This window comes from Pristis pectinata, chromosome 2 (genome assembly GCF_009764475.1).
Source record: "Pristis pectinata isolate sPriPec2 chromosome 2, sPriPec2.1.pri, whole genome shotgun sequence".
Taxonomy (NCBI): Eukaryota; Metazoa; Chordata; class Chondrichthyes; order Rhinopristiformes; family Pristidae; genus Pristis; species Pristis pectinata.
This window is the reverse complement of record NC_067406.1, coordinates 24,210,739-24,237,131: the sequence shown is the minus strand read 5'-3', so window position 1 is coordinate 24,237,131 and position 26,393 is coordinate 24,210,739. Positions and strand designations below refer to the sequence as shown.

Below are 26,393 nucleotides of genomic sequence, written 5' to 3'. Positions count from 1 at the left end.
GGGTCTGGACAGGGTGGATAGAGAGAGGCTGTTTCCATTGGCAGAAGGGATCAAAGAATAGAGACAACAGGTAAAAATAAAGGGGATGAGAATTAAGAAAGACACAAGGAAAATCTTTTTTATGCAGTATGTAGAATCTGGAATGCAGTGCCTGTGGATGTGATGGGGTAAGTATGTGGCAAGTACTTTACAGGGAGCTGGCGCACAATGGGCTGAATTGTCATCTTCTGTGCTGTAACCATTCCACAATTCTCTGGTATATGCCAGCTCACAGCCAAGCAATCCCATTCCTTAATTCCCTGTCCCTGCAACTAGCAAACCCATCAATTCCCCTTTTAGATTCTTTTATCGCTTACCAACACTGAGGGGTAATTTACAAAAGTCAGTTAACATATCAGCACATCCTTAGCATGTGGGAGGAAACTTCAGCACCTTGAGCAGAGCCACACAGTCACAAGACAAACATGCAAACTCCACACAGGAGGCACCGAAGGTCAGGGTTGAACCCCACTCGTGCTGCCTGGAAGGATGTAGTTTTGAGTTTCTTTTATAATTATTACTAAAACTGTTTTCAACTTGTGTGCTTCAGTCTACTGGTACATATACACCCTCATGCCCCTTACCTTCAACACTGGGTCTGACTTTGGGATAAAGCACCAAGGTATTCCTGGGATAATGATCAGGTATCCCTTAAGCTGCTAAGTATATCTGTCCTATCCAATACCTCCACAGGGAGTGCCTCGTTTTCATAAGATGGCAGAATAACATTATAAGGTGATATTAGCTATGCTGGGGGTGTTTACCTTGCAACAAAGGAGTAGAAATTTAATCAAGATGTATAAAGTTATGCAAGGCCTACACATCATGAACAGGAAGGACCAAACTGTCTTGCCATGGAGGCTGATACTGAGAGGGAATTGATTTGTGTTCATGGGTAGCTGGATGAGAGGGCAATTGAGGAAAAATATATTTGGCCACAGTGACGGGAGTCGGGAACTCACTGCCTAAATGGGTGCAGAGGCAGAAAACCTTATCATATTTAAACAGCACTTGCATGAACACATGAAGTACGAACACATGAAAAACCCCTTGCTTTGACTACCATGGATACGATGGACCGAATGGCCTCCTTCTGCCCCATTGATTTCCCAATAATTACATGACTATATTTTGAGCTTTCAGTTACCGAAAATAATATTTTATGGATTTCAAACATGCAACTGGCAGTAGAAACAACATGTAAGGATTGTAAGAATATTTGGAAGCACTTCAGTGAGTGCATACTGAATCCCAGGAGCTGTCATGGTGAAGTACCTCGAAAGTCCATCAGGAAGCCATCAGCTCACATACAGGATGAAGGGCTTGAGTCAAACCTCAACAGGTTCTATTCCCAGGAAAAGACAGCTTTGTTACTTTTCATAACCCTTTACATCAGGAGGCAGCTCATTAAAAAAAAGTTCAGAATTCCCAGAAATGCTGCCTATTTCCAGCATTTCCTGTTTTTATTTCAGGTTTCCAATATCTGCAGATTTTTACTTTTCGGAACCCTTCAGCCACTTCCAATAGTCAAGCAGGATCAGGTATACCTGACAGCATGTTCCAAACACCTACCACCCTCTATGTAAAAAAACTTGCCTCGCAAATCTTCTTTAAGCTTTCGCTCTCTACTATTTGACATTTTCACCCTGAGAAAAAGACTCTATCTACCCTGCTATGCCTCTCATAATTTTATAATCTTCTCTCAGGTCACCCCTCAGCCTCCAATTCTCCAGAGAAAACAATCCAAGTTTGTCCAACCTCTCCTTATAGCTAATACTCTCCAATCCAGGCGACATCCTGGTGAACCTCTTCTGCACCCTCTCCAAAGCCTCCTGTAGCAACAAGAACTGCACACTATACTCCAAATGTGGTCGAGCATGATTTGCCAACTTTTATATTCAATGCCCCAACCAATGAAGCATGCTGTACACCTTCTTTACCACCCTATCCACTTGTGTTACCACTTTCAGGGATGTTGGTTAACCCAACAATGTTAGTTTACCTGAAAACATTCCAGGAACTCAAGCAATCATTTTTAATTCCAGCAGCTGTGCCTGCCCATTTATTCTTGAAGACTACTTTTCAATGCTATCTTTTAATTATTTCATTATTAATTCTTTAGAAATTGGTTATCTATTCACCAAGGCTGCCATTTATTGTCCAATTTAAGTTACTTCCTCTTGAGTGGTTTGATCCAATCAGTAGATTGTGCTGCTGCTTCAAATGATCATGAAGAGTTAACCACATTGGTCAGGGACTGGAGCCATGTACAGGCCAGACTGAGGCAGGATTCAGTTACCTTTCAACTGAAGGAAATCAATAAACAAATTGTGGTTTTACAGCAAATAAAAACCACCTCCACTCACTTTTATTGTTACCAGCGTTTTTATGCTGAATTCAAATTCTTTGACTTGGACTATTGTGATTCCAAGCCTCTAGATCGCCTATCACCAGAACTCGCCAATCACCTGAACTCGCCAATCGGCTGAACTCGCCTATCAGCTGAACTCGCCAATCACCTGAACTCTCCTATCACCTGAACTCGCCTATCACCAGAACTCACCTATCACCTGAACTCGCCAATCACCTGAACTCGCCTATCACCAGAACTCGCCTATCACCTGAACTCGCCAATCACCTGAACTCATCCATCACCTGAACTCGCCCATCACCTGAACTCGCCAATCAACTGAACTCGCCTATCACCTGAACTCGCCTATCACCTGAACTCGCCAATCACCTGAACTCGCCTATCACCAGAACTCACCTATCACCTGAACTCGCCAATCACCTGAACTCGCCTATCACCAGAACTCGCCTATCACCTGAACTCGCCAATCACCTGAACTCATGCATCACCTGAACTCGCCCATCACCTGAACTCGCCAATCAGCTGAACTCGCCTATCACCTGAACTCGCCTATCACCTGAACTCGCCAATCACCTGAACTCGCCTATCACCAGAACTCACCTATCACCTGAACTCGCCAATCACCTGAACTCGCCTATCACCAGAACTCGCCTATCACCTGAACTCGCCAATCACCTGAACTCATCCATCACCTGAACTCGCCAATCAGCTGAACTCGCCTATCACCTGAACTCATCTATCACCTGAACTCACCTATCACCAGAACTCGCCTATCACCTGAACTCGCCAATCACCTGAACTCGCCTATCACCTGAACTCACCTATTAATGGCCCTGCGTGTGCTCCTCCCCCTTTCCTACCTTCTTATTCTTGCTTCTGCCCTCTTCCTTTCCAGTCCTGATGAAGGGTCTTGGCCCAAAATGTCAACTGTTTATTTTCCTCCATAGATGCTGCCTGACCTGCTGAGTTCCTCCAGCACTTTTTGCGTATTGCTCCAGATTCCAGCATCTGCAGAATTTCTTGTGCCTCTGGATTGCTAGTTAGTGGTAGTATCTGGAGCAGTACAGAAAACAACTGTATGCGGACAACATGTGGACCCCACAGATTTCTTTAATGGAAGGAATGCTATCTTCAAATCACTGTTAAACTCTGTTAAAATTGCTTTTAAATGTATTAATTCTCAGGATGTGACTGTCACTGTCAAGGCTGCCATTTAATCTAATAATGTAAAGAGGAAGCTGTGTCTCGGTGCATTGAATGACATTCTTAAAAATCCCAGAATTTAGTTTTATTCATTCATGGGATATGGTGCAGGCTGGGCCTGGAGGTTTGGTGTAAATAGAGAGTCAGTAGTGAGAAGTGTGTTCAGTTCAGCCAGGTGGGGAGTGGGGGTTAGTGGGTTGAGTTTAGCCATTGGTCGATCGGCAAGCTTTGTGGGAGGTAGGGTGCAAATAGAAGATTGGAGACTCCATCAGGGAGTCAGAAGGTCAGGGCCTCAGGCGGACTGAGGAGCCAAGGTCTTGGGGGATTCACAAGGTTGGGGTTATTAGAGGATTGGAGGGTCAGGGTCAGCTAGGGGTGGGTTGGAGATGAGTTTCATGACTGGGTGTCAGCCAGCACTAGAGAAGAGGGTAAAGTATAAGTAGGGGACAAACCTTGCTCTGGTGAAAAATCATCAAACTGAAAGTTAACAATGTTCCCATCTCCACAGATACTGCCTGACTTGCTGGATATTTCCAGCACTTTCTGTTTTTATTTCAGTTTTCTTGTATCAACAATATTTTTCTTTTGTATGGGATTTGCCTTAGTCAAATTCCAGTCTAGTGTTATGCTATTAAACCTATTGTCACAGGATGAAACAACAATGGGTGCGTCCAGGACTGCATGGTCCAGCTTCCCTACTAACACTCCAAAATGAGTCAACATCTTCGAGAAAGGAGACAAGTCTGACCGTGGTAACTACAGATGGGTCTGCCTAGTGTCTGGGAAACGATGTCACGGTACACGCTTGATGTGGAAACTGCATCAGAAGCAGATGTTTTATTCACCCTGGGAAATGCCCAGTCAAGTTTTCATAGTGATGTGAAATGATCCAGAAATGGTGGCTAACTCAGTTCATTCTGGGAAGGTGCACCCTCAATGAACAGAAATCAACATTCCCACGTGAACAAATTTCTAGGTGGCTCTGTTTATTTGAGCATCCACGGGCTCCTTTCCCAGTAAAACTGCTGCTAACGTTATTGCAATGTATCTGAAAATATGGAGGAGGGAGTGTGCTGTGCCATAGAGGCCACAGGCTCTATGAGGTGTGAATTTCTCTGGAATCGCAGTCAACACGAAGATTGGCGGTACTGTGGATAGCGTAGAAGATTGCCAAAGGATACCATGGGATATAGATCAGTTGCAGATATGTGTGGACAAATGACAGACAGAGTTTAATCCAGCCAAATGTGAGGTGTTGTACTTTGGGAGATCAAATGTAAAGGAACAATACGCAGTTAATGGCAAGACCCTTAACAGTGTTGATGTACAGAGGGATCTTGGGGTCCAAGTCCATAGCTCCCTGAAAGTGTCTGTGCAGATTGATAGGGTGGTAAAGAAGGTGTATGGCATGCTTGACTTTATTAGTCAAGGCATTGCATTCAAAAGTCATTAAGTTATGTTGCAGCTTTATAAAACTCTGGTTAGGCCACATCTGGAGTATTGCATTCAATCCTGGTTGCCCCATTATAGGAAGGATGTGGAGGCTTTGGAGAAGATGCAGAAGAAATTTACCAGAATACTGGCTGAATTAGACAGCATGTGCTATAAGGAGAGGTTGGACAAACTTGGGTTGTTTTCTCTGGAGCGACAGAAACTGAGGGGAGACCTGATAGAAGTTTATAAGGTTATGAGAGGCATGGACGAGTAGACAGCTGGTTTCTTTCTTCTAGGGTTGAAATGACTAATACTAGAGGATATGCATTTAAGGTGAGGGGACTAAGTTCAAAGGAGATGTGCAGGATATGTTTTTTACACAGTGGTGGGTGCCTGGAATGCTCTGTCAGGGGTGGTAGTGGAGGCAAATATGATAGAACAGTTTACAGGGCTCTTAGATAGATACATGAATGTGCAGAGAATGGAGGGATATGGACATTGTGTAGGCAGAGGGGATTAGTTTAGTAAGGTATTTAATTACTAGTTTAATTAGTTTGGCACAACTTCGTGGGCCTAAGGGCTTGTTCCTGTGAGGTACTGTTCTATGTTCTATGGAATATCTTTCTTATTTTTAAGACATTAATGGAGATCACATCCAATTTAGCTTCATTCCAACTGGTCCCGTTGGCTGAATGATAAATTTACGTTCCTATTTCTTAAACCAGCTTCATGGGGAATGTACTAAATTGGGAAGCTGCTGGTGATTTCTGCTTTGGGAATTCATACTACCCTTCTTAGTTGGAGGTGTTGTAGAATACTTGGTGAAGCTTGGTGTTGAGTACCTAATGCCCTTATAATACACATCAGAGGAGAACAACTCTGTGCCTTTGTGCCAGCTGATGTTGAGTATGAGATGAAGTGAGGTAGGAGAATCCATTTCTGCCTTGGGCCCAGTTTTTTTTTAAATTGTGTTAATTTTTTTTCATTAACAACATCCCTGTTAAATCTGTCACCAGTGATGCAGACATTTAGGACAAATCAAATCTAATCTAATCTGGGTGGCGCAGCAGTGCAGCATGGGATTCCTCTGGGTGTTTCCATTTCCTGTCATGTCCCAAAGCTGTGCAGCGAGGAGGTTACTCAGCCACTGTGAGTTGCCCTTTGACTGAAGGTGAGTGACAGAATCTGGGGAAAGTTGCTTGGAATGTGGGGAGAATGAAACGGAATTATGTGGGATTAGACCAAATGGTTGCTTGATGGTCATCACAGATTTGGCAGGTTGAGGGGCCTGCTTCCATGCTCTATGTCTCTATGACGTTAGTATTGGGTAGACCCTCTCAGTAAAGTACCTGATTGAGGAACCCACCCCTCCCCACCCACCCACCACCACCACCTCCACACCCATTAGGAAATTACCTTTCGACACTGACTCTTTCATCACTGAATGTCACATTGATGAGATACCATTGGAATGATTCCTGAAGCCATACCTGAAGGAAAGAGGAAAGGAATATAGTACAAAAATATTTGGCTGACAATTCGGACACTCTGCTTTGTTAAATTATTACCAACTGGCACTAATTATAAGAGTCTAATAATAACACAAGTCTGAAGTAGAATCTTTAATTAGAAAGAAAAGAGCATTGTGTTCTTCTCATCACATCCCCAAAGACCATGGAATGGAGTTTTAGTGGTCAGGATATTCTTTGAATGATGGCCCTGAAGAGGATCTCAGTTCAACTTTGTTTTTGGATAAGATGAAGGCCTGGCAGGCAGTCAGTAGTTTGGCCCAGACCAAAAATTTCGTATTGTGAAGTCTGGTTAGAGATGGGGAAGTGGTGTGTTTTCTGCTGATGAGTTTTGTAAGAAGACAGATTTGGAGTTTTACCTTGAGGCAGGGTACAACGTTACCAGGCTTCCACAGTGACATTGCACCTGCTGATAGTTGACATATTTTAGCCTTCTGAAGTGCCCCACCCACCCAGGACATTCTCTCTTCTCCCCTCTTCCATTGGGTAGAAGATACAGGAGCCTGAGGGCACATACCACCAGACTTAAGGACAGCTTCTACCCCACTGTGATAAGACTATTGAATGGTTCCCTTATACGATGGATGGACTATGACCTCACCATCTACCTGACCTTGCACCCTATTGCACTGCACTTTCTCTGTAGCTGTGACACTTTACTCTGTACTGTTATTGTTTTTAGCTGTACTACATCAATGCACTTTGTACTAACTCAATGTAACTGCAAACCCCCACTTCACCACATCTATTTAACTAACCTGGTTGCTGTGAGTTGGAAGCCTGTCCCTGTACTTAGCTGCAGATTGATGGGAGTGCTGCCCTGCCACATGTCCACTTTTAGAAGCAATGTTTTTTCTGACACTTCCTTAACTGTTCAAATGTTCCTGTTGTCCTTCACTCTACAGTTTACGAGGTGGTGACTGTGACTGGCGATGTCCGAGGAGCTGGAACCGATGCCAATGTTTTTGTGACTCTCTTTGGCGACTACGGGATTACACCAAAGGTGCACTTGACCAGCAAGTAAGTGAACTGCATTTACAGAATTCAGGCCTGTGAGGTGGAGATGTCTTGGTTTGTTTTAGGTAGTTACTTAGCTTTCCCCACTTAGGCAAATGGAAGGATAACATCGGATTTACTCATGGCTAAGTATTGTTAGTGATTGAACAAAACTTACACATTCTTTACAACGGACAGTTCCTTTGCCGTTGGTAATATCTTCTGCTTGGAACAAAGGTTAGGAAGAAACTTGATACAATTATACAAGATATTGACACACTTAGAAGGGATAAATAGAGAGAAGCTGCTTCCATTAGTTATTTGTTCAAGAACCAGGGGAGACAAATTTAAATTGGTGAGTAAATGACAAGGAAAGTGGTGAGGAGATGTAAGGATTTTATGTAGACTGTAGTTATGATCCATCATTGCCTATAAGAGTGGGGGAAACAGAGTCATAAAGGTCTGTGGGGCAAGAGTGAGGAATAGACCTGATGAGATTGCTGTAAAAAGAAGTGGCACAAACTTGTAGACTGAATGATTTCCTTCTGTGTTGTAAAGATTCTATGATTTAAGAACTAAATAAAGCCCCGTGCTTGGTTTCCTTTAGTATATTGAGTGTGGTTATTACTATATTTTAGGCTGTAAATGAAAAAAATGTTCTTGATGCCTGATGACATTTTATGATTAGAATAAAGTTAAATCTTGATATATTATTAGTAAAAGCAGACATATCATTTATCTTTATTTATATCTCAAACTTTTGTTCTTGATGCAGTTGTCATGTTAATTTAAAGGCTTATTAGCCCACAGAAGCAATTATGTTGCCTGCTTCAGATTGGCAGGCTGACTAAAACCTCCATCAAAAGAATGCCAGCAATAAGAATGGGTAGTTCCTGCAGGCAACACTTGAACAATCAGTAAACACTGACTTAACTGGAACCCAGTGCAGGGAAATTCAGGCCACTCACTTGATTTTAATTTTCCAATTTCTTCTCCAATAGTTCAGCTAGGAAATGTAATATAACTGGGGCAAAAGAAAGCTCCTGGACATCTTGTAAAGGGATCAAGATGGGTTAAAATGTTATCACATTAAGAGTGCAAAAATAGTATCTATTTTGTGTTAATGAAAGTGCTTGTTACAAGAATATAATGTACAGGGTAAACTTTGTATTCTGAATACAAGAAAGTGACTAATACATAAAATGATTATGAAATATTCAATGTATTTTGACAGTTTTCTTGACCATGATCTTAACACTTTTATTTATCCATTTCTACAGCACAGAGAAGAGGTATACACACATTTTAGGTTAACATGCAAGGGGAGAGATACTGAGTTTGACTGCTTGAATGTGTTTGTGTTGACTTGAAGGAAAATACATGAAATTCTAGACCTGTTTTGCTATGTTTTGTCTTTTGAAGTGAAATGAGGAACAATTTATTGCTGCAGAACTTATCTCCCTCCATCTACCACACACACACACACGTGCACACACACATACATAATGTGTACTTTAGTTAAGTGTGCATACATGCAAGCCCTGTTCACACTATTATGTATGCACATCTTTGTATTCATAATTATGTATATCAGTTTCCATGCATATATCTACAATTTGCATTTACTCTCATCAGTCATCTTTATCACCACCTCAAAAAATTAGCTTCATAAGACATGACCTCTCTCACACAAAGCCATGCTGACTATCTGTAATAAGTCCATGCTTTTCCAAATCACTACGAATCCTATCACTAAGAATCTTCTCCAATAATTCCCCTACCACTGATCTAAGACTCACCAACCTATAATTTGCTGGATTATCCTGACTGTCCTTCTTAAGCAGAGGAACAAGATAAGATTTCTTTATTAGTCACATGTAAATCGAAACACACAGTGAAATGCACCTTTTGCGTAGAGTGTTCTGGGGACAGCCCACAAGTGTTGCCACGCTTCCGGTGCCTACATAGCATGCCCACGACTTCCTAACCCATACATCTTTGTGGGAGGAAACTGACGCAGACCCGGGGAGAACATACAAACTCCTTACAGACAGTGGCCGGAATTGAACCCGGGTCGCAGCTGGTGTAATAGCAACACTAGCTATTTCTTAGTCCTCTGGGATATTGCCTGTGGCTAAAGAGGATACAAAGATTTCTGTCCCCAGCAATCTCCTCTTTTGCCTCTTTGAATAACCGAGGATAGATCCCATCAAGCCCTGGGGATTTCTACACCTTAATGTTTCCCTCCTTCTTGATGTGCCCTAGAAAATCAACATACCCCTCTCTGATCTTACCATCATCCATGTTCTTCTCTTTGGTGAATACCAATGCAAAGTACTCATTTGATGCATATGATGTATTTTTATGCAGTTATATGTGCACATTTAAGTCTTTACATTTAACATTCCATTCCTAACTTGTTGGGATGAGCAGGTCATTAAAATGGCAATGGAGGTGGCGGGGGTTGGGGGAACAGGGGCGGTGTCTCGGTTACACCATATTCCAGGTTTCTATTCACCTACAGCATTTGAGCCAGGCAGAATCAGAATCCAGGCACAGGGCTATTCACAAATGCCGATGAACTGGTGTCCTGAAGATGTCAGCACTTCAGTATGTTTCTGACTGAGGAAATCATGACATCCACCTGCTGTCAAACCCAATGAGAGGCAGGGTGGCCTGCCCTCCTGGTCCTGGGAGAATCCTAGGGCCCTGTCTTCTCAGTCCAGCCTCCCTTCGCCCTTCCACAGCTGCATCTATCACTAACTCCTCCAGCACTCATCTTATACTTAAGCCCTTTCCACTGAATTCCAAGCAATGTCCAGCTCCCACCCCAATTACTGCACACACCTCCCAACATTGACATTATGCCCACTGGCTCCAAGTGTCAGACATGTCAACATTGTTTAAACGTTGAAGGGATTTAAACCATTAAACACCAAGCTCTTTGAAAAGTTCTCCCTTCCATCCCGTATCCTTATGACCCCGACATTTTCTGAGTTAAAAGCAGGCTTCTCTTCCAACTTCACACCCTGTTTGTTTCTCCCACCTTCAGTATGAAACCAATTTGATCTTTTTTTTGAAATTATTCCATCACTATTATTTTTTGACACGATCTTTTTGTTACTCATCATCCATGGAATAATGAAGCGAAGGTCTTGCAGCCAAGATACTTGAGAAACCAACCAGTGTAGGTGGAAGAGGTACCTGAGTGACTATTGGGTGGATTTGCATCCTTGCAGTAAACCTGCTAAAAGCTGAAGCTCAGAATTATATCACTGCCGGGAACATTTTACAGGTTGAACTGTTCCACATTTTACCCATTTGGTTTCCTCCTCTTCCTCTACATTTCTGTCTTCAACGATTACCCTCCCCATGTGATCATTCTTCATCCGTGTGTCTCAACAGTGAGAGTTGTAAGATGTTCAGATCTGCATCTTTGCACAGCCTAATTATGTTGTCATCATGGTTTCCAGCAGGGTTCACTTGATCAGAACCATTCTTTAACACCGGATATTAAGTTTAAGTTTGACAAACCATAGCAAAAAGGATAGAATATCATGTATCTTCAGCTGTAACAGGATCATGCAGTAACCCAATGTTATGTTGGCTATTTGAGATATAAGAAAACACATGAGATTCTAGACCTTCTTATCATGAGCTATTAAAGAATCAGTGGCTTCTTCATTTAATGTAATGCCATTCTATTATGGACCATCTGTTCTTTATAACTGAGTTATAGGTGCATTCTGACAATCTCATTACAGGCAGGAGGTTACTATTTGGACCCCAAGATACTGTGGTGGGTGTAATGTACAGCTGCAACAGTCTACAAAAGGGAATTGTTCGCCCCCCGCACCCCCCCCCCCCCCACCCCAGGTGCACTGAGGCCATTTTAGATTTGCTATTAGGAATGAGAAGGTCCTATTGATTGGATAATCATGGAATGGTTCTGTTCACTGTAATGGGGCTGACACTTACATAGATTCGTACAGCATGGAAACAGGCCCTTCAGCCCACTGAGTCTGTGCAGACTATCAAACACCCATCTACATTAATCCCATTATATGCTCCCCACATTCCCATCAACATCCCTACTTCTGGGTTCTACCTCTCACCTCTACACTAGGGGCAATTTGCAGTGACCAATTAATCTACCAACCCACATGTCTGAGGGATGTGGGAGGAAACTGGAGCACCAGGAGGAAAGCCACATGGTCACAGGGAAAAATGCGCAAACTCCATACCGACAGCCCCAGGAGTCAGGAACAACCCTGGGTCTCTGGAGCTGTGAGGCAGCAGCTGTATTAGCTGTGCCACTGTGCTGCCAATCTCAAGATCAACCTCAAAATCATTACATAGCTGCCACCCCTAGAAATCTCTTCAATTGTTAAGAGCAGGGTTGTAACTAGCCTGTTAAGAGGATTTTGAGGCTATGTTGTTTTTAGTCCATTTAAGTAGCGTGATGTAAAGTGGAAAATCCTTCTGCATTGACACCATTATCTACATAATTCCAGAAAATGCTGGAAATACTCAACAGGTCAGGCTGCATCTATGGGAAGAGAAACAGAGTTAATGTTACAGGTGGAAGATCTTTCATCAGAACAAATTCCCCATTTATTTCCCTGTAACTTAACCTCTTTCGTATTAGATTCTGGCAAAGGGTCTTCGACGTGAAATGTTAGCTCTGTTTCTCTTCCCACACATGCATCCTGACCTGCTCTGTATTTCCAGCATGTTCTGTTTATATCTTAGATTTCCAGCATCTGCCATTTTTTTTTGATTCTCATCTACATAATCCTTCCTTGTTAGGTATGCTTTAGAGTGAATGAGACAACCACAAACAGGCTGGACCTGGTGGATCTAGAGAGATAACATAATTTGAGACAATTAGCAAATACTTCCTTATTGTTTTCAGAGAGCAATAAATATAAACCATGAACAAGATGTCATTAGACTTTCCTTTACTTTTGACGTATCTTCACTCTTTTAATCTTAGGTGTTGATACAAATTTTCATCCTCACTACCTAGATGATAATCCAGTACAGTTTATTTTGCTCTGCACCCCTGTCCCCCAACACCACACAATATAAAGCACATCTCTTTTTTATTCAGATGGACCACAAGTTCCAGTTTCTATCTGGAACTTGTGGCCACTGTTAAGAGATTATCTGGGTCCTCAATAATCAAAATAAAATTTTACTGTCATAGCTGATCTGTTAAAAAACACTAATGAAAGAACCTTTCACCGAACTCCTCTGATAGTCCTCCAGCCAATCCAGACCACCTAAAGCCATGATAAGAGGATAGAAAATGATGTACGGAATATTCTAGAGATAAAAGTTTTTCCTCTCTTCTCTCCGAATGTTCAGGTTTTGCTTTTGAGAAAATGCATGAGGTTTCAGACGGATTTGTCAGGATTTGGCAGACATTTGGAAGCCCGGCTGGATATCTGAGAGCCACCAGATCTGATAAAAACGATGAAACATCATGAATCTTCTGTGGTTCTTACTGTCATTGCCAGTGGCTTTTTTTTTTCTTCAGCAACTTGGAGGAAAAAGAATACATGCAATTTTATACTAATTCATCATGCATATCTTCTGTCGTACTCTGATATGGGATCCAGGAGATGTGGACCATGATAAATGGGATAAAATGGCATGCATCTTTCTTTTAAGTGTTCAAATGATTAATAAATAACAGTTTGAAAACAAAACCACGTTTGGGCATAATCCACTATGATGCTGGAGGTAATCGGCCTGAGATGCCTGACCTGCTGAGTTCCTCCAGCATCACAGTGTTTTTCATTAGATTCCAGCATCTGCAGTCCTTTGTTTCTCTGGGCATAATCCAGCCAGGTAAGTGTTATTGGCAAACTCTCCTACCAGCTCTGCATGTACCAATGATAATAAGCTCCCAAAATATCAGAACAATATCAATTATCCTCATAGCTGCTATGAATTGCATAGATAGGAATAAAATGACCAACCAATTTTAATAACAAATTATTGAAAATATCTGTATATTAAAACAATCATGAAATGTTACTTAGATTAATTGTTTCAGATAGATTATGTATTCAAGATTTGGATATTAATCAAGTGAAGGAAGATGGCCATTTCTATCTACTTAAATGCTTCTTGTTAAATTATGATTGATTGGCTTGAGGAATCTAATGCCAAATTGCTACAATAGGTTTAATTGTTCCAAAGTTCCATCGTTAGGATAGAATGGAGAGGCAACCGGCCATGCTTTAGTTGACCCAAGAGTGCTTGTCACTGATACCAGTATTTCATTAAAACTCTTTTACAAACTCCTCATGTTTCATCCCTCTAGTCATTTCAACCAGGATGTTCCAATGGGGGCAGAAAGGAGGCAACATTGAAGAAAGATTGTCCTTCATTTGGTGGAGATGTTAGAGCTATCACTGGTTACCTACAGTCTCTGTCATAGCTCTAGCCATACACATCTTGTCTTTGGGAATGCTTAGAAATACTAAAAACAATTTGTTTGTTATTTTTACCAAGTCTAAAGCAGTCAAGGGATGGAAAAAAGCAATAGAACCCAGAGGCAAAATCTTCCCTTCTGAAGCTTGATTTGCTCATGTCAGAAAGTCATCAAAAAACTCAGTAACAAATTTCACCATGTTGTAAGTAGAGGAAAGAAGAGGGGAACATGGAGCTGCCAGCAGTTCTTCAGACAATATGGCCTATTAATTCCTTTCCATTTTTCTCCATCAGTGTGAAGAAACTTTCTTTACCTCTGGTGAAAATCATGAATGATCTAATGTTTCTGTCCACGTGCAAGACTCCAGCTTCTTTTATAAAATTAACCTCAAAGACAAAATTAAACAGATGCAGAAGCCTGCCACGTGAAACCAAGTAAACGTGTTAATCCAGGACGTAGAAGAAGGGAGTTATCGTCAAAAAAGAGTCCCGTAGTCCAGAAATTACCGTTGCTGCTGCCAGCAGCTGAGTACTTTGAGTGCTGGACATTGCTTTGTCTGGTATAGCCTTACTAAAGTAACTAGGCTGAAATATGTGTTTATAGAGTAGACCAAGGTCTCTAATGTCAACATTCACTAATATCGCCAATGGGCATCTCGTTTAACCTTAACAGATTTGATTGGCTTTATTTTATTGGAGATATTAAATTTAGAAAGGTAGAATTTTCTGAATGAAACAAGACATGATACAAAATTATACATATTGTTACAGAATATTTGAGTGAAAATCTGAAAGATTGCTTTAGTTATTTGCTTTTATAAGCTGAGTTTTGATGAATGCACCATTCTTGGGGGTAACAGAAAATACAGCCAAGAATTGCATTCACTTTGGTAGAGATTGCATGAGTTCTCAAGTTTACCTCCTGGTTACAACAAACAATATCAAACTTCCATTGCATTAAATGAATTTCCATTCAGACATTTCACCTGATGTGTGCATTGCAGATGTAGAACGGCCTTTGAAAAGAACAAAACTGATGTTTTCCGGATCAAGACCAACAATGTGGGCCCACTAAAGAAAGTAAGGTATTGTCCCTCCACTATTTTCTACTTTGCTTTATTTTTCACATCAGAGGTCTTCCATCTGGGAGGCATTGAATCCTTTCTGAAGTGCATGCGATTGCTGGCACCTCGCATTGGTACAGCAGCTGGTGCTGTTGTTGAACAGTTCTAGCAACCTGAGTTTGGTCCTGACCTTGTGTACTGTCTGTGTGGAATGTGACCTCGTAGATTTCCCCCGGGTGCTCCAGTTTCCTCCCACATCCCAAAGGTGTGCTGGTTGGTAAGTTAATTTACTACTGTAAATTGCCCTAGTGTAGCTGGGTGGCAAAAAGGTATGGAGAGAATTGAGGAAGAATAAGTTACAGGGAAGTAAGTTGGGGAGTTTGATCTGAGAGCTGGCATAGACTCAATGGGCTGAATGGCCTCCTTCTGTCCTGAGAAAATATAAGGATATGAGTGCCCACTATCTGTGTGTAAGACTTAGCAGTCAACATCAATGGACCACTCAAATACAAAGGTATGGCAGAGACAACTCAGCCCTGACTTCACCCAACATGTTCACATACAGTAACACTGCGACTGATAATAAGTGGAATCATGACCAATTTTCCTCCTCAAACTCAGAAGTGTGGGAAATTGTAAAATCTCCAGCACTGCCCCTTCTAAGCACAAACCAGTACTAAAGCTGGAACCATTCAGGCCTGCTTATCATTTTATTTGGAGGAAAAGTCTCCCAAGCTAAACTATAAATTAACTAGCTAAAGGCAAAGGCTGGGATAACACATCTTATAGACCAGAAGCTGCAAATTGTAATTACAAATCAGTACTAAGTTAATTATAATTAGGCAAGAGAGCAGTTGGGATGCGCCATGTAGAAAAAGAACACTCAAGGAGGAAAGGGGGAGAAAAATCACAATGTCTTCATTCCCCTCGTTACTATCCACTTGTGCCTGGACAGCATTTGAGAGGAATAAGCACTACAATACTGAATAGCTCTGTGCGTAAATAGGGAACAGCAAATAGAAGGAAGTTAGATAGAGGAGAAGGATGGAATTTGTTTTACAGGCATTGAAGTACTTTGCAATTTGGTCACTGCTGCATTGTAGCTAAATACAGCAGCAACTTGCCTAAAACAGAGAAAGAGAGCGAGAGACAGGAACGTCGGTGGAGTTGCGGGAGAGAAGGATGGTGAACAGAGGGGGGGGGGGGGAATAGAAGGAAAAAGGAGAGAGTTAGAGAGAGAGAAGAGAGAGATTTCTCCAGTATCTTTACAATCTTAGTATGTTCCAAAGTGCTTTACTACCCATGTAGTCATTATTATAATACAGAACATACAATATACCACAAAATACCACAAGCAGCAAAGTAATGTTCTATGTTAATGATGCTGATTGAAGGACAGATATTTTCCAGAACCTGGGATAATCCCCTGATCCTCTTCAAAGACCAATGAGACAAATGACTAAATAATCTGTTTTTGATAGAATCATTTGGGGGATAAGTGCTGGCTAAGAGACCAAAAGTGCTATCTTATTCTTTTTGCCATGAGATTTCTTACAATGAGTTTAGAGGACATCACCTTGTGCAAAAGATGATACCCCTGACATGTCAGCTGCAATTAAATGTCCAAGTCACCAAGGGTTGTGGGACTTTTTTTGCCAGTTATATCTCTTGATAATAAAATCTATACAACCAGGGAAATATTACATATAATTCCCAGTACTGATTGCTATCCAGGGATATGTTTGTGAAGAACACTGGCATGGAAGTTGATGAGGACAAAATCAGGTGAGGTATCAGAGGGTGAAACACACAAACGGGAGTGAACCCCAGCTGGAAGCGAGTAGTTTTAGTTGTAGGCTGAACCACTATCCACAAAAATGTATCTGTGTTGTCTGTCTTTGAAGATGATATCTTGTTCTAGTTGTTTTTCACTCAACAGCCTGCGTGATGCTCTCCCTCTTTCCACACATTAGGATCGAACATGACAATACAGGAATGAGTGCCAGCTGGTTCTTGGATCGGCTTGTGATCACAGACATGAACCGCCCTCACCTCCGGTTTTACTTCCCCTGTAACCAATGGCTCAGCAAAGAGGAGGGAGATGGCCTCTATGTGCGGGACCTGCTAGGGAGTTTGAACCCAATGGATGTACCTAAGTGTAAGCCACATGCCTCTCTTGTTGCTACATTAGAGCATTATAAAGCATTCAACAACAGAAGAAGCATTCAGGCCATCAAACACATCCTTTTCACAGACCATGAACAATCCAGTATACCAAGGACTGTGACGTTTCCTTAAAACAGGTTCTTCAAAGTTACTTCAGACTCTTAAAGACAATGAGGCGAAACATCAGCATATCTACTACACTTCATCTTTATCTTAGTGTTCCTTAATCGCATCCTAGAGTTCCAATTCCATTATCTAGGACTAAATTCAAAGAGTTTCAAGGCAAGTCCTCAGTTTAACTCTTTGTTAACAGTCACATCTTGTGTCCCTATCCAGGAAAAATATGATTACCTTCTTTGGGTTTCTCAATTACAGTAGTTAAGATAGGATTTTCACAGGGACATTGGGCTGACAGGAGTACAACCTGGGCTGTAGTCCTTTCCACAATTAGTTCCTTTACTGATCAGGCAAGGTTTGCCAATTTTAACACACTTAGGAGGAGTCTGACACAATGGTCCTTTCTGTTGTCCTTGACATTGCAAATATTTTGCATGTAAAAGTGGTTCATTATTCGGTGAAATTTCTGAGACTGAACAAAGGACTACATATAAATCCAACAGCAAAGAGACAGGGGAAAACAACAGAAGGTAGATAAAATAATGAGAAGGGAGGAGGAGAAACACACTGATACTGCTTGGACATTGCAGGACACTAGCTGGCAGACAAAACTCAGCACTTTTCACCATATTTCTTTTAGTGTGTGTGATTGAGTAACTGCCTTACATAACTTTTGACAGCAAAGATTGGTCCAGTAATGCCCACTCTAGTTACAAAGTCTATGTATAAATTCAGGATGTTTTTCTAGTAGCTGGAGTGGTGAATGTGTGTGGCATTTCCACACATTCTTCAGATGTCTTTTTAATCTTTGACATTTCCAGTTTTGATAGTGTGATTACTTAATTACTAATTATGTTATTGTTCCATTGTCTTGTGAAGTATAATGTAGAAGAGCATCAGCTGCTAACTCCTTTTCACTCTCCTTCCTCAGTAAACAAATACATTGTGAGTGTCTTCACGGGTGATATCAAAGGCAGTGGCACAGATGCTGACGTCTTTATGAACATTTTTGGGGAAAATGGAGATACAGGTAACTGGTTCTGTATTTTCTAACCAATCTGCTTTACTTACAACAGTGAAGAAGGATCGAAAAATGAAAAAAAGTTGCAGGCGCTGGAAACCTGGGTTATTGTTTCAGGTCGATGTGCTTTCATATTTTATTATTTATATTCTTATTTCCCTACGACAGAGAGGGAGGACATTTGGCCCCTATGCTGTCTCACAGAGAACTCCCATAAGTCCTATTTCCCCCACCTATTCCACTGTAACCTATTCCCTTCTCACCTGCTCCTCAACTTCCCCTGATTCTCCTGCAACACCCCTACCTTATCAGGATATCATCAGCCTGAAACTTTGTTTGTATCTCCATAGATGCTGCCTGATCAGTGGAATATTTCTAGCATTTTCTGTCTTTTTTTAATGAGTCAAAGGATAACAGGCTATAACTGATCCCACCATCCACACCAGCCTGGCATCAAGGTGCTTTACATTTTTGTTTGATAAAAGCAATAAAGGAATTAATGGATTAGAATTTTTTTATATTAATTCAAGGGATATGGGCTTCGCAGGCTGAGCTCACATTTAATTGCCCATTCCTAGTTGCCCTTAAGAAGGTGGTGGTGAGCTGCCTTCTTGGATCGCTGCAGTCCTTGAGGTGTGGGTGTTCCCACAATGCTGTTAATGAGAGAGTTCCAGGATTTTGACCCAGCGAGGGCGAAGGAACTGCGATACATTTTCAGGTCAGGATGGTGTGTGGATTGGAGGGCAACTTCTGGTTGGTGGTGTTCCCATGCTTTTTCTGCACTTGTCCTTCTAGCTTTGCCTGTGATCCCACCAACGTTATTGAAAATGTAACTTCCTATGGGCAAATGTTCATCGCACTGACGATTCTTAGTGTTCATTCTGACCACACCACTGTACCACAGAGTCATAACCGCCTCAAACTGTTTGAGGCCACGCAGCTCAGCATTCTCTTGGTTGGCAGTCTGTACCAGTCAGAAGTGGTAGGCATCAAGTCCACTAAGGCTCCCGCATCTCTTTCTACTTGACACGTTGCCACTTCAGCACAATGGGAGTCACTCTTCAGCAACCAACATTAAATCGCCCAGCACTCAAGTACCTACCAATCCTAATATATCTGCTTGAGATTGTCAATGGCAACAGATGACTAAAATGAGAGTGGTTTGTTATGATGGTCAAAGCATCCATGGTGAGAAAATTCTGATTCAGTCCAATACGGTTTCAGGAATATGCAGCAATGGGTGTCTGAAAATGAAGGATATTTTGAACTGTTTTGTGCATTGTGTATGAAAATGAAGTACATTTGAGGTAGGCCTAGCTGTAGTGGTCTGGAATGTCACAAACGTCCACTTGTCAGATTCCAGAGACCAAGAACACAATTAAATTGGAACAGGAGTAGGCCACTCAGCCCCTCAAACCTGCCCCACCGTTCAATATGATCATGTCTGATCTACGCTGGCCTCAACTCCTCTTCCATGCCTGTTCCCCATAGCCCTTAATTTGTCTATCTCCACGTTAAGTATATCAAATGACCTGGCCTCCACCATCCTCAGGGGCAGAGAATTCCAGAGAGTCACTGCCCTCTGAGAGATGATCAGGGGAGAAAATATCGGAAAGGCAGTGATTCATTGCCGACTTGGTATTGTAGTCCTGGTGTCTGTTTGATGCTGGGATTGGTGACAATATCAGGACCAGCCGTTCATCTGTAAAGCAAAAAAAGAAGCTGAAAAGCAGCGATGTCCTGAGTGAAGGGCAGCAGCATCCCCAGTGATCGCTGAAAGATACAAGATCCTGAGGGGGCACAATAGGGCAGTTGTTGAGATGTTTTCACTAGGGGGAGAATCTCTTTATGGGACATAGGTTTAGGGTAAGGGTCCATGGAAATTATTCTTGCAGAGGGTAGTGATTCTCTGCAATTCTCTACCCCAAAGAGTTGTGGAAGCTGGATCATTGGAGTGTTTAAAGAAGAGGTAGATAAACTTTTAAAAATTGGTGAGTTGAGAGCAATGGGGAACTGGCACAGAGGAGGAGCTGACGATCAGCCATGGAATGGCAGGGCAGGCTTGAGGGGCCTGGTGACCTGCTCCTGCTATTTTCTTGTGTTCTTGTGATGCATGTACTTACACACAGCATATAATATGTGTCTAATTAAGGAGCCCCTCCAAAATCAGTCAGATATAAATGCTTGCATACCCCCTGGTGAAACGTTAGCAATGTAGGTGAATGCAAAGAGCTGGGTGAAAGTTGATTGAAAGTGTACCTGTGAAACTGCCAAGATTAAGTGGCACTTGCGTTAGTAAATTTTTCATTTTAAGTTTAGTTTTCTTTAGGGGAAAGACGACTGGACAATGACAAAGACAACTTTGAAAGAGGAAATGAAGACAAGTTCACAATCGAATCACCCAACCTAGGACGCTTGAAAAAAATTACCATTGGCCACAATGGCAAAGGTTCCTCGGCCGGGTGGTTCCTGGACAAGGTACCTCATGTTCCATGTAGACTAAAAGAACCAAAATACACAAAAGCATTTTCACTTATTTTCTCTTTCTCATTCTGACTTTTGACCTTTATGCTTCTTTATATGACCAATAGCTCTCAAGTCTGGCACAGCACAGACTAGATTTGGGGAGGACTTGTCTAACATGCCAAAGAGAGATGATATGGATGCAATGGGGGGGGGGGGGGGGGGGGAGGGGTGGTGTGAGGACCTCAATACAATCGCTATCACTAAAGAGGAAGTAATGAGCAAACTAGTGGGCCTAAAGGTAGAGAAGTCCCCTGGTCCTGCTGGGGTGCATCCAAGGTACTGAAAGAAATGACTGAAGTTATAGTAGAGGTGTTTGTGATAATTTACCAAATTTCTCTGGACTCTGGTCAGGTCCCGGCAGATTGGAAGACAGCAAATGTCACGCCACTGTTTAAAAAAGAATATAGGCAAGAGACAGGTAATTGTAGGCCAGTTAGCTTAATGTCTGTAGTTGGGCAAATGCTTGAAACTATCATTAAGAAAGAAATAGTGAGACATCTGGATAGAGGTAGTTCCATCAGGCAGACACAGCATGGATTCAGGAAGGGCAGGTCCTGTTTGACAAACTTATTGGAGTTCTTTGAGGATATAATGAGCACAGTAGATAGAGGGGAACAGGTGGATGTTGTATACTTGGATTTCCAGAAGGTGTTTGATAAGGTGCCATATAAAAGAGTTATCCATAAGTTAAGGATGCATGGAGTTGGGGGTAATGTATTGGCATGGATAGAGGATTGGTTAACCAATAGAAGGCAGAGAGTTGGGATAAATGGGTGTTTCTCTGGTTGGCAATCAGTGGTGAGCGGGGTGCCGCAGGGTTCGGTGCTGGGCTCGCAACTGTTCACGAAATACATTAACGATTTGGAAGAGGGGACTGAGTGCAGTGTATCTAAGTTTGCTGATGACACTAAATTGAGTGGAAAAGCAAATTGTGTGGAGGATGCGGAGAGACTGCAGAGAGATATAGATAGGTTAAATGAGTGGTCAAGGGTCTGGTGGAGTACAATGTTGGTAAATGCAAGGTCATGCACTTTGGAAGGAAAAACAGAAGGTCAGATTATTATTTAAATGGTGAAATATTGCAGCATGCTGTTGTGACTTGAGGGACTTGGAAGTACTTGTGCATGAATCACAAAAGGTTGGTTTGCAGGTGTAACAGGTTATCAAGAAGGCAAATGGAACGCTGGCCTCCATTGCTAGAGGGATTGAATTTAAGAGCAGGGAGGTTATGCTGCAACTGTACAGGGTACTGGTGAGGCCGCACCTGGAGTACTGCAAGCAGTTCTGGTCTCCTTACCTGAGGAAAGATAGAACATAGAACATTACAGCACAGTACAGGCCCTTCAGCCCACGATGTTGTGCCAACATTTCATTTATCCTCTCTAAGATCTATCTAACCCTCCCCACCCACATTGCTCTACATTTTTCTATCATTCATGTGGCTATCTAAGAGTCTCTTAAATGTCCCTAATGTATCTGCTCCCACAACCTCTGCCGGCAGTGTGTTCCACACATCCACCACTCTCTGTGTAAAAAAACTTACCTCTGACATTCCCCTTATACTTTCCTCCAATCACCTTAAAATTATGCCCCCTCATGTTAGCCATTTTCGCCCTGGGAAAAAGTCTCTGACCGTCCACTCGATCAATGCCTCTTATCATCCTGTACACCTCTATAAAGTCACCTCTCATCTTCCTTCTCTCCAAAAAGAAAAGCCCTAGCTCACTCAACCTATCCTCATAAGACATGCTCTCCAATCCAGGCAGCATCCTGGTAAATCTCCTCTGCACCCTCTCTAAAGCTTCCACATCCTTCCTATAATGAGGCGACCAGAACTGTACACAATACTCCAAGTGTGGTCTAACCAGAATTTTATAGAGCTGCAACATTACCTGGCAGCTCTTGAACTCAATACCGTGACTAATGAAGGCCAACACACCATATGCCTTCTTAACAACCCTATCAACCTGCATGGCAACCTTGAGGGACCTATGGATGTAGACCCCAAGATCCCTCTGTTCCTCCACACTGCTAGGAGTCCTACCATTAACCTTGTATTCTGCCTTCACATTCGATCTTGCAAAGTGTAGCACTTCACACTTCTTCAGGTTGAACTCCATCTGCCACTTCTCAGCCCAACTCTGCATCCTATCAATGTCCAGAAAATTACTGGCTTTGGAGGTGGTGCAGAGGAAGTTCACCAGGTTGATTCTGGAGTTGAGGGAGTTAGCTTATGAGGACAGATTGAGTTGCATGTGACTATACTCACTGGAATTCAGAAGAATGAGAGGGGATCTTATAGAAACATATAAAATTATGAAAGGGATAGGTAAGATAGAGGCAGGAAGGCTTTTTCCACTGGTAGGTGAGACTAGAACTAGGGGACATAGCCTCAAGATTCGGGGGAATAGATTTAGGATGGAGATGAGGAGAAACTGCTTTTTGCAGAGAGTAGTGAATCTGTGGAATTCTCTGCCCAGGGAAGCAGTGGAGGCTACCTCATTAAATATTTTTAAAGACACAGTCAGATAGATTTTTGCATAGTAGGGGAAATAAGGGTTATGGGGAAAAGGCAGGTAGGTAGATCTGAGTCCTCGGCCCGATCAGCCATGACCTCATTGAATGGCGGAGCAGGCTCGATGAGCCAGATGACCTACTCCTGCTCCTATTTCTTATATTCTTATATCCCAGAAGTATCCTCTATCTGAGATGTGGGTTGGCATTGAGTTTCGCTGCCAAACATTTTGGTGTCAGTCTCAGGGTCTGCTGAATCTTGGTGGCCAGTGGTGATATTCATTTCTTGTTTAATACTTTATTGGCAGCTCTAGTGGTTTTGGCGGGAATTTCTTTTTTAGTTACTGACTTGATCATACCAACAGCCACCGTCTGTCTCATATCATGGACAGCAAAGCAACCAAGAGGTAAATATTCAGAAAGGCTCTCAACACACATGGGCTTTGGAGACTTCTTGTAGGTTTTGCATACCTGAGCAACAACGGGCAATTTCATTAAACTGTCTGTGCATTGTAACCGAGTTATAAGGCTTCTGTATTCAATTTTCCAGGTGATCATTGATGACATTGGAAACAAAACAGTGGTGGAGTTTCCAGTGAATCGTTGGTTTGCATTGGATGAAGATGATGGTAAAATTCAACGTGACATTTTGGTCGGAGGAAGTCAAACAACAGGTGAGTACAGAAATTTGGTTCACTTATAGCACTCGCTTACAGTCAAGCAGTTAAAGTACAAGGTTTAATAACTTCTTGATCTTCTGAGGGGTCAGGGAGAAATTTGGTCATTACCTCTGAATGGTTGTATAAGATTCAGCTGTCAATTGTGCTCCCCTCCTGACATTTGATTGCACTGACTTCAAAACCAGGATAGTGAACAAAGCACAGTCTCTACTCACACTATAGAAGAACTGCCCCAGCAATCTTTTCCTTTTATTCTGTGGTGTCTATACCAAAAATTATTCTCTTTTATGATCTTAGACTTTGATTGTATAGCTGATTTATTTTAACTGCAATCATTGTAGCAGTGCCATCTACAGTGGAAAAAGAGATCAACTAACTAGGCACAAATCAATGATCAAAGATGTCTTTTCATGGGATGCATTCAGGGAATAGGAGGTCCGCCACCATTTTATTTGCAATGTCACCTATGATCACCTGGAAAACTAAAAACAAAAGGTTGATGACTCAGTTACAGTGCACAATGTGTGCACTTTGTTGAAATTCCCCATCATTGCTCAGGGATGCAGAAAATACAAGAAGTGCCCAATGGAACCTACTAGCAAGGGCAACTCACATCACAGGGATAGGGCACTTCTGGAACATGCCCCTCAGTGGGTGGGTGATAATGCCAACATGGGTCTTTCACAGAACTAGCACAACTCCAAGGATCAAACGGCCTTGTTTTGTGTTGTTATCCTCTGTGACTTTCTGCTTCTGATAGTGAATTGTTGTTGAAAATCACAAAACTGCAGATGTTGGACATCTAAAATGAAAACACTCAACAGGTCAGAAGGTGTCTGTGGACAGAGAAACAGAGTTAATATTTCTGATTAGCAAACCTTCATCAGAATGGTTGTTGATTGTTTTGGTGGTGTTGGTTGAGAGAAGAATCATGTCCAGACTCCCGGTGATCATTGTGGTGAAGCAGAACCTACTGAGACTGTCCTACCCCCTGAAGATCATTAGGGAGGGGCACATTCATCTGTGTGTCTGGCCTGGATTCAACCCAATGTGCAAGAGGTGAAGGGACACTGTTCTAATTCAGATTTTCTCCAAAGAGCTAATAATTCCCAAGGTCCAAAAACATATCCAAGCTAATGATTGGATTGGATTGGTGAACTTACAACAGCTCACTATATGTGATGCATTGATCTTTTGCTATTTTTATATTGTCCTCATCTGATTTTACAGGGATTGTTTACAATGTTTCTATTGTAACTGGGAATGTCAGAGGAGCTGGGACCAACTCCAAAGTGCATATCATCCTCCATGGATCCAAAGGTCTTAAAAACAGTGGAAAAATCTTCCTAGAAGGAGGACAGTTTGAACGTGGATTAATTGACATATTTAACGTGGAGATTGCTGCTCTCCTCAGCCCTCTTAGCAGAGTCACCATTGGCCATGATAACAGTGGAGTCAGTTCAGGATGGTTCTGTGAAAAGGTCAGTGAAAGAAAATGTCAGTGAATGCTGATAGGATACTTGGGGAGGAACATAAACTCTTAGTTTTCCAGGTATAAAAAATTAAATTCAGTATAACAGATACTAAAAATAAATTCAATTCATCATCTCACATGAATAATAATTGAACACTATTATAATCCTAAACCTTGTGGTTCTAAGACTAGCATTGTGTTTCAAAATCTGATCATCCAGTTGGATCATTTAACTAAACAAACTTCATTGTATGCAAAGTCCAAGATACAGTGCAGCATTACATCCAGCTGCCTGATAAGATGTCTTGCAGTGAAATCAATTTATCCACAGCAAGCAATGCTGGAAGAAAGACAAGTGCCCCTCTGCAAGCAAATGCTAAGGATGTTTGCGGTGGGGGAAGGAGACTCAACGGCTGAAGTTTTTCTTCTGCCTTTTTTCCCTTATCATTCATTGTCCAGTTGTCTCCCTGGTGAGATTGCTTGTGAATTTTCAGTGCAGAATATGCTTCACAGTCCACCCCAATGCACTGCAGAAAAGCAGACAAAGTTACAGCAGTCGAATGCTAAGAAAGTACAGTGCGTGGAGTAGCACTGTGAATATATATAACCCCCAGGATTCAGTGACACTGATAAACCAACTGTGCTTTGGTTTCTCAACACCTGAGCTACATTTGCCACTGTATTTGCTACATTTGCTACATTCCTAAAACGACACATTCCACATTATGTAACATAGACTATATGCAATACATCCCACTATATATACACTCCATTATATGTATATTAAATGTAGTATTTTTCTCCATTTTTCTCCA

General features: G+C 41.9%; 1 protein-coding gene across 1 annotated transcript in view; it reads left to right on the top strand.

Moving 5' to 3' along the window:
• Positions 1-26,393, top strand: part of LOC127580433 (lipoxygenase homology domain-containing protein 1-like) — a 94,379-nt gene that overhangs the window by 5,292 nt on the left and 62,694 nt on the right. Inside the window, exons 2-8 of the mRNA XM_052033907.1 lie at positions 7,482-7,596; positions 15,021-15,101; positions 17,054-17,238; positions 18,295-18,393; positions 20,714-20,862; positions 23,975-24,098; positions 25,335-25,585. Coding sequence (XP_051889867.1) covers positions 7,482-7,596; positions 15,021-15,101; positions 17,054-17,238; positions 18,295-18,393; positions 20,714-20,862; positions 23,975-24,098; positions 25,335-25,585 — 1,004 coding nt within the window. The remainder of the gene's footprint in view (positions 1-7,481; positions 7,597-15,020; positions 15,102-17,053; positions 17,239-18,294; positions 18,394-20,713; positions 20,863-23,974; positions 24,099-25,334; positions 25,586-26,393) is intronic.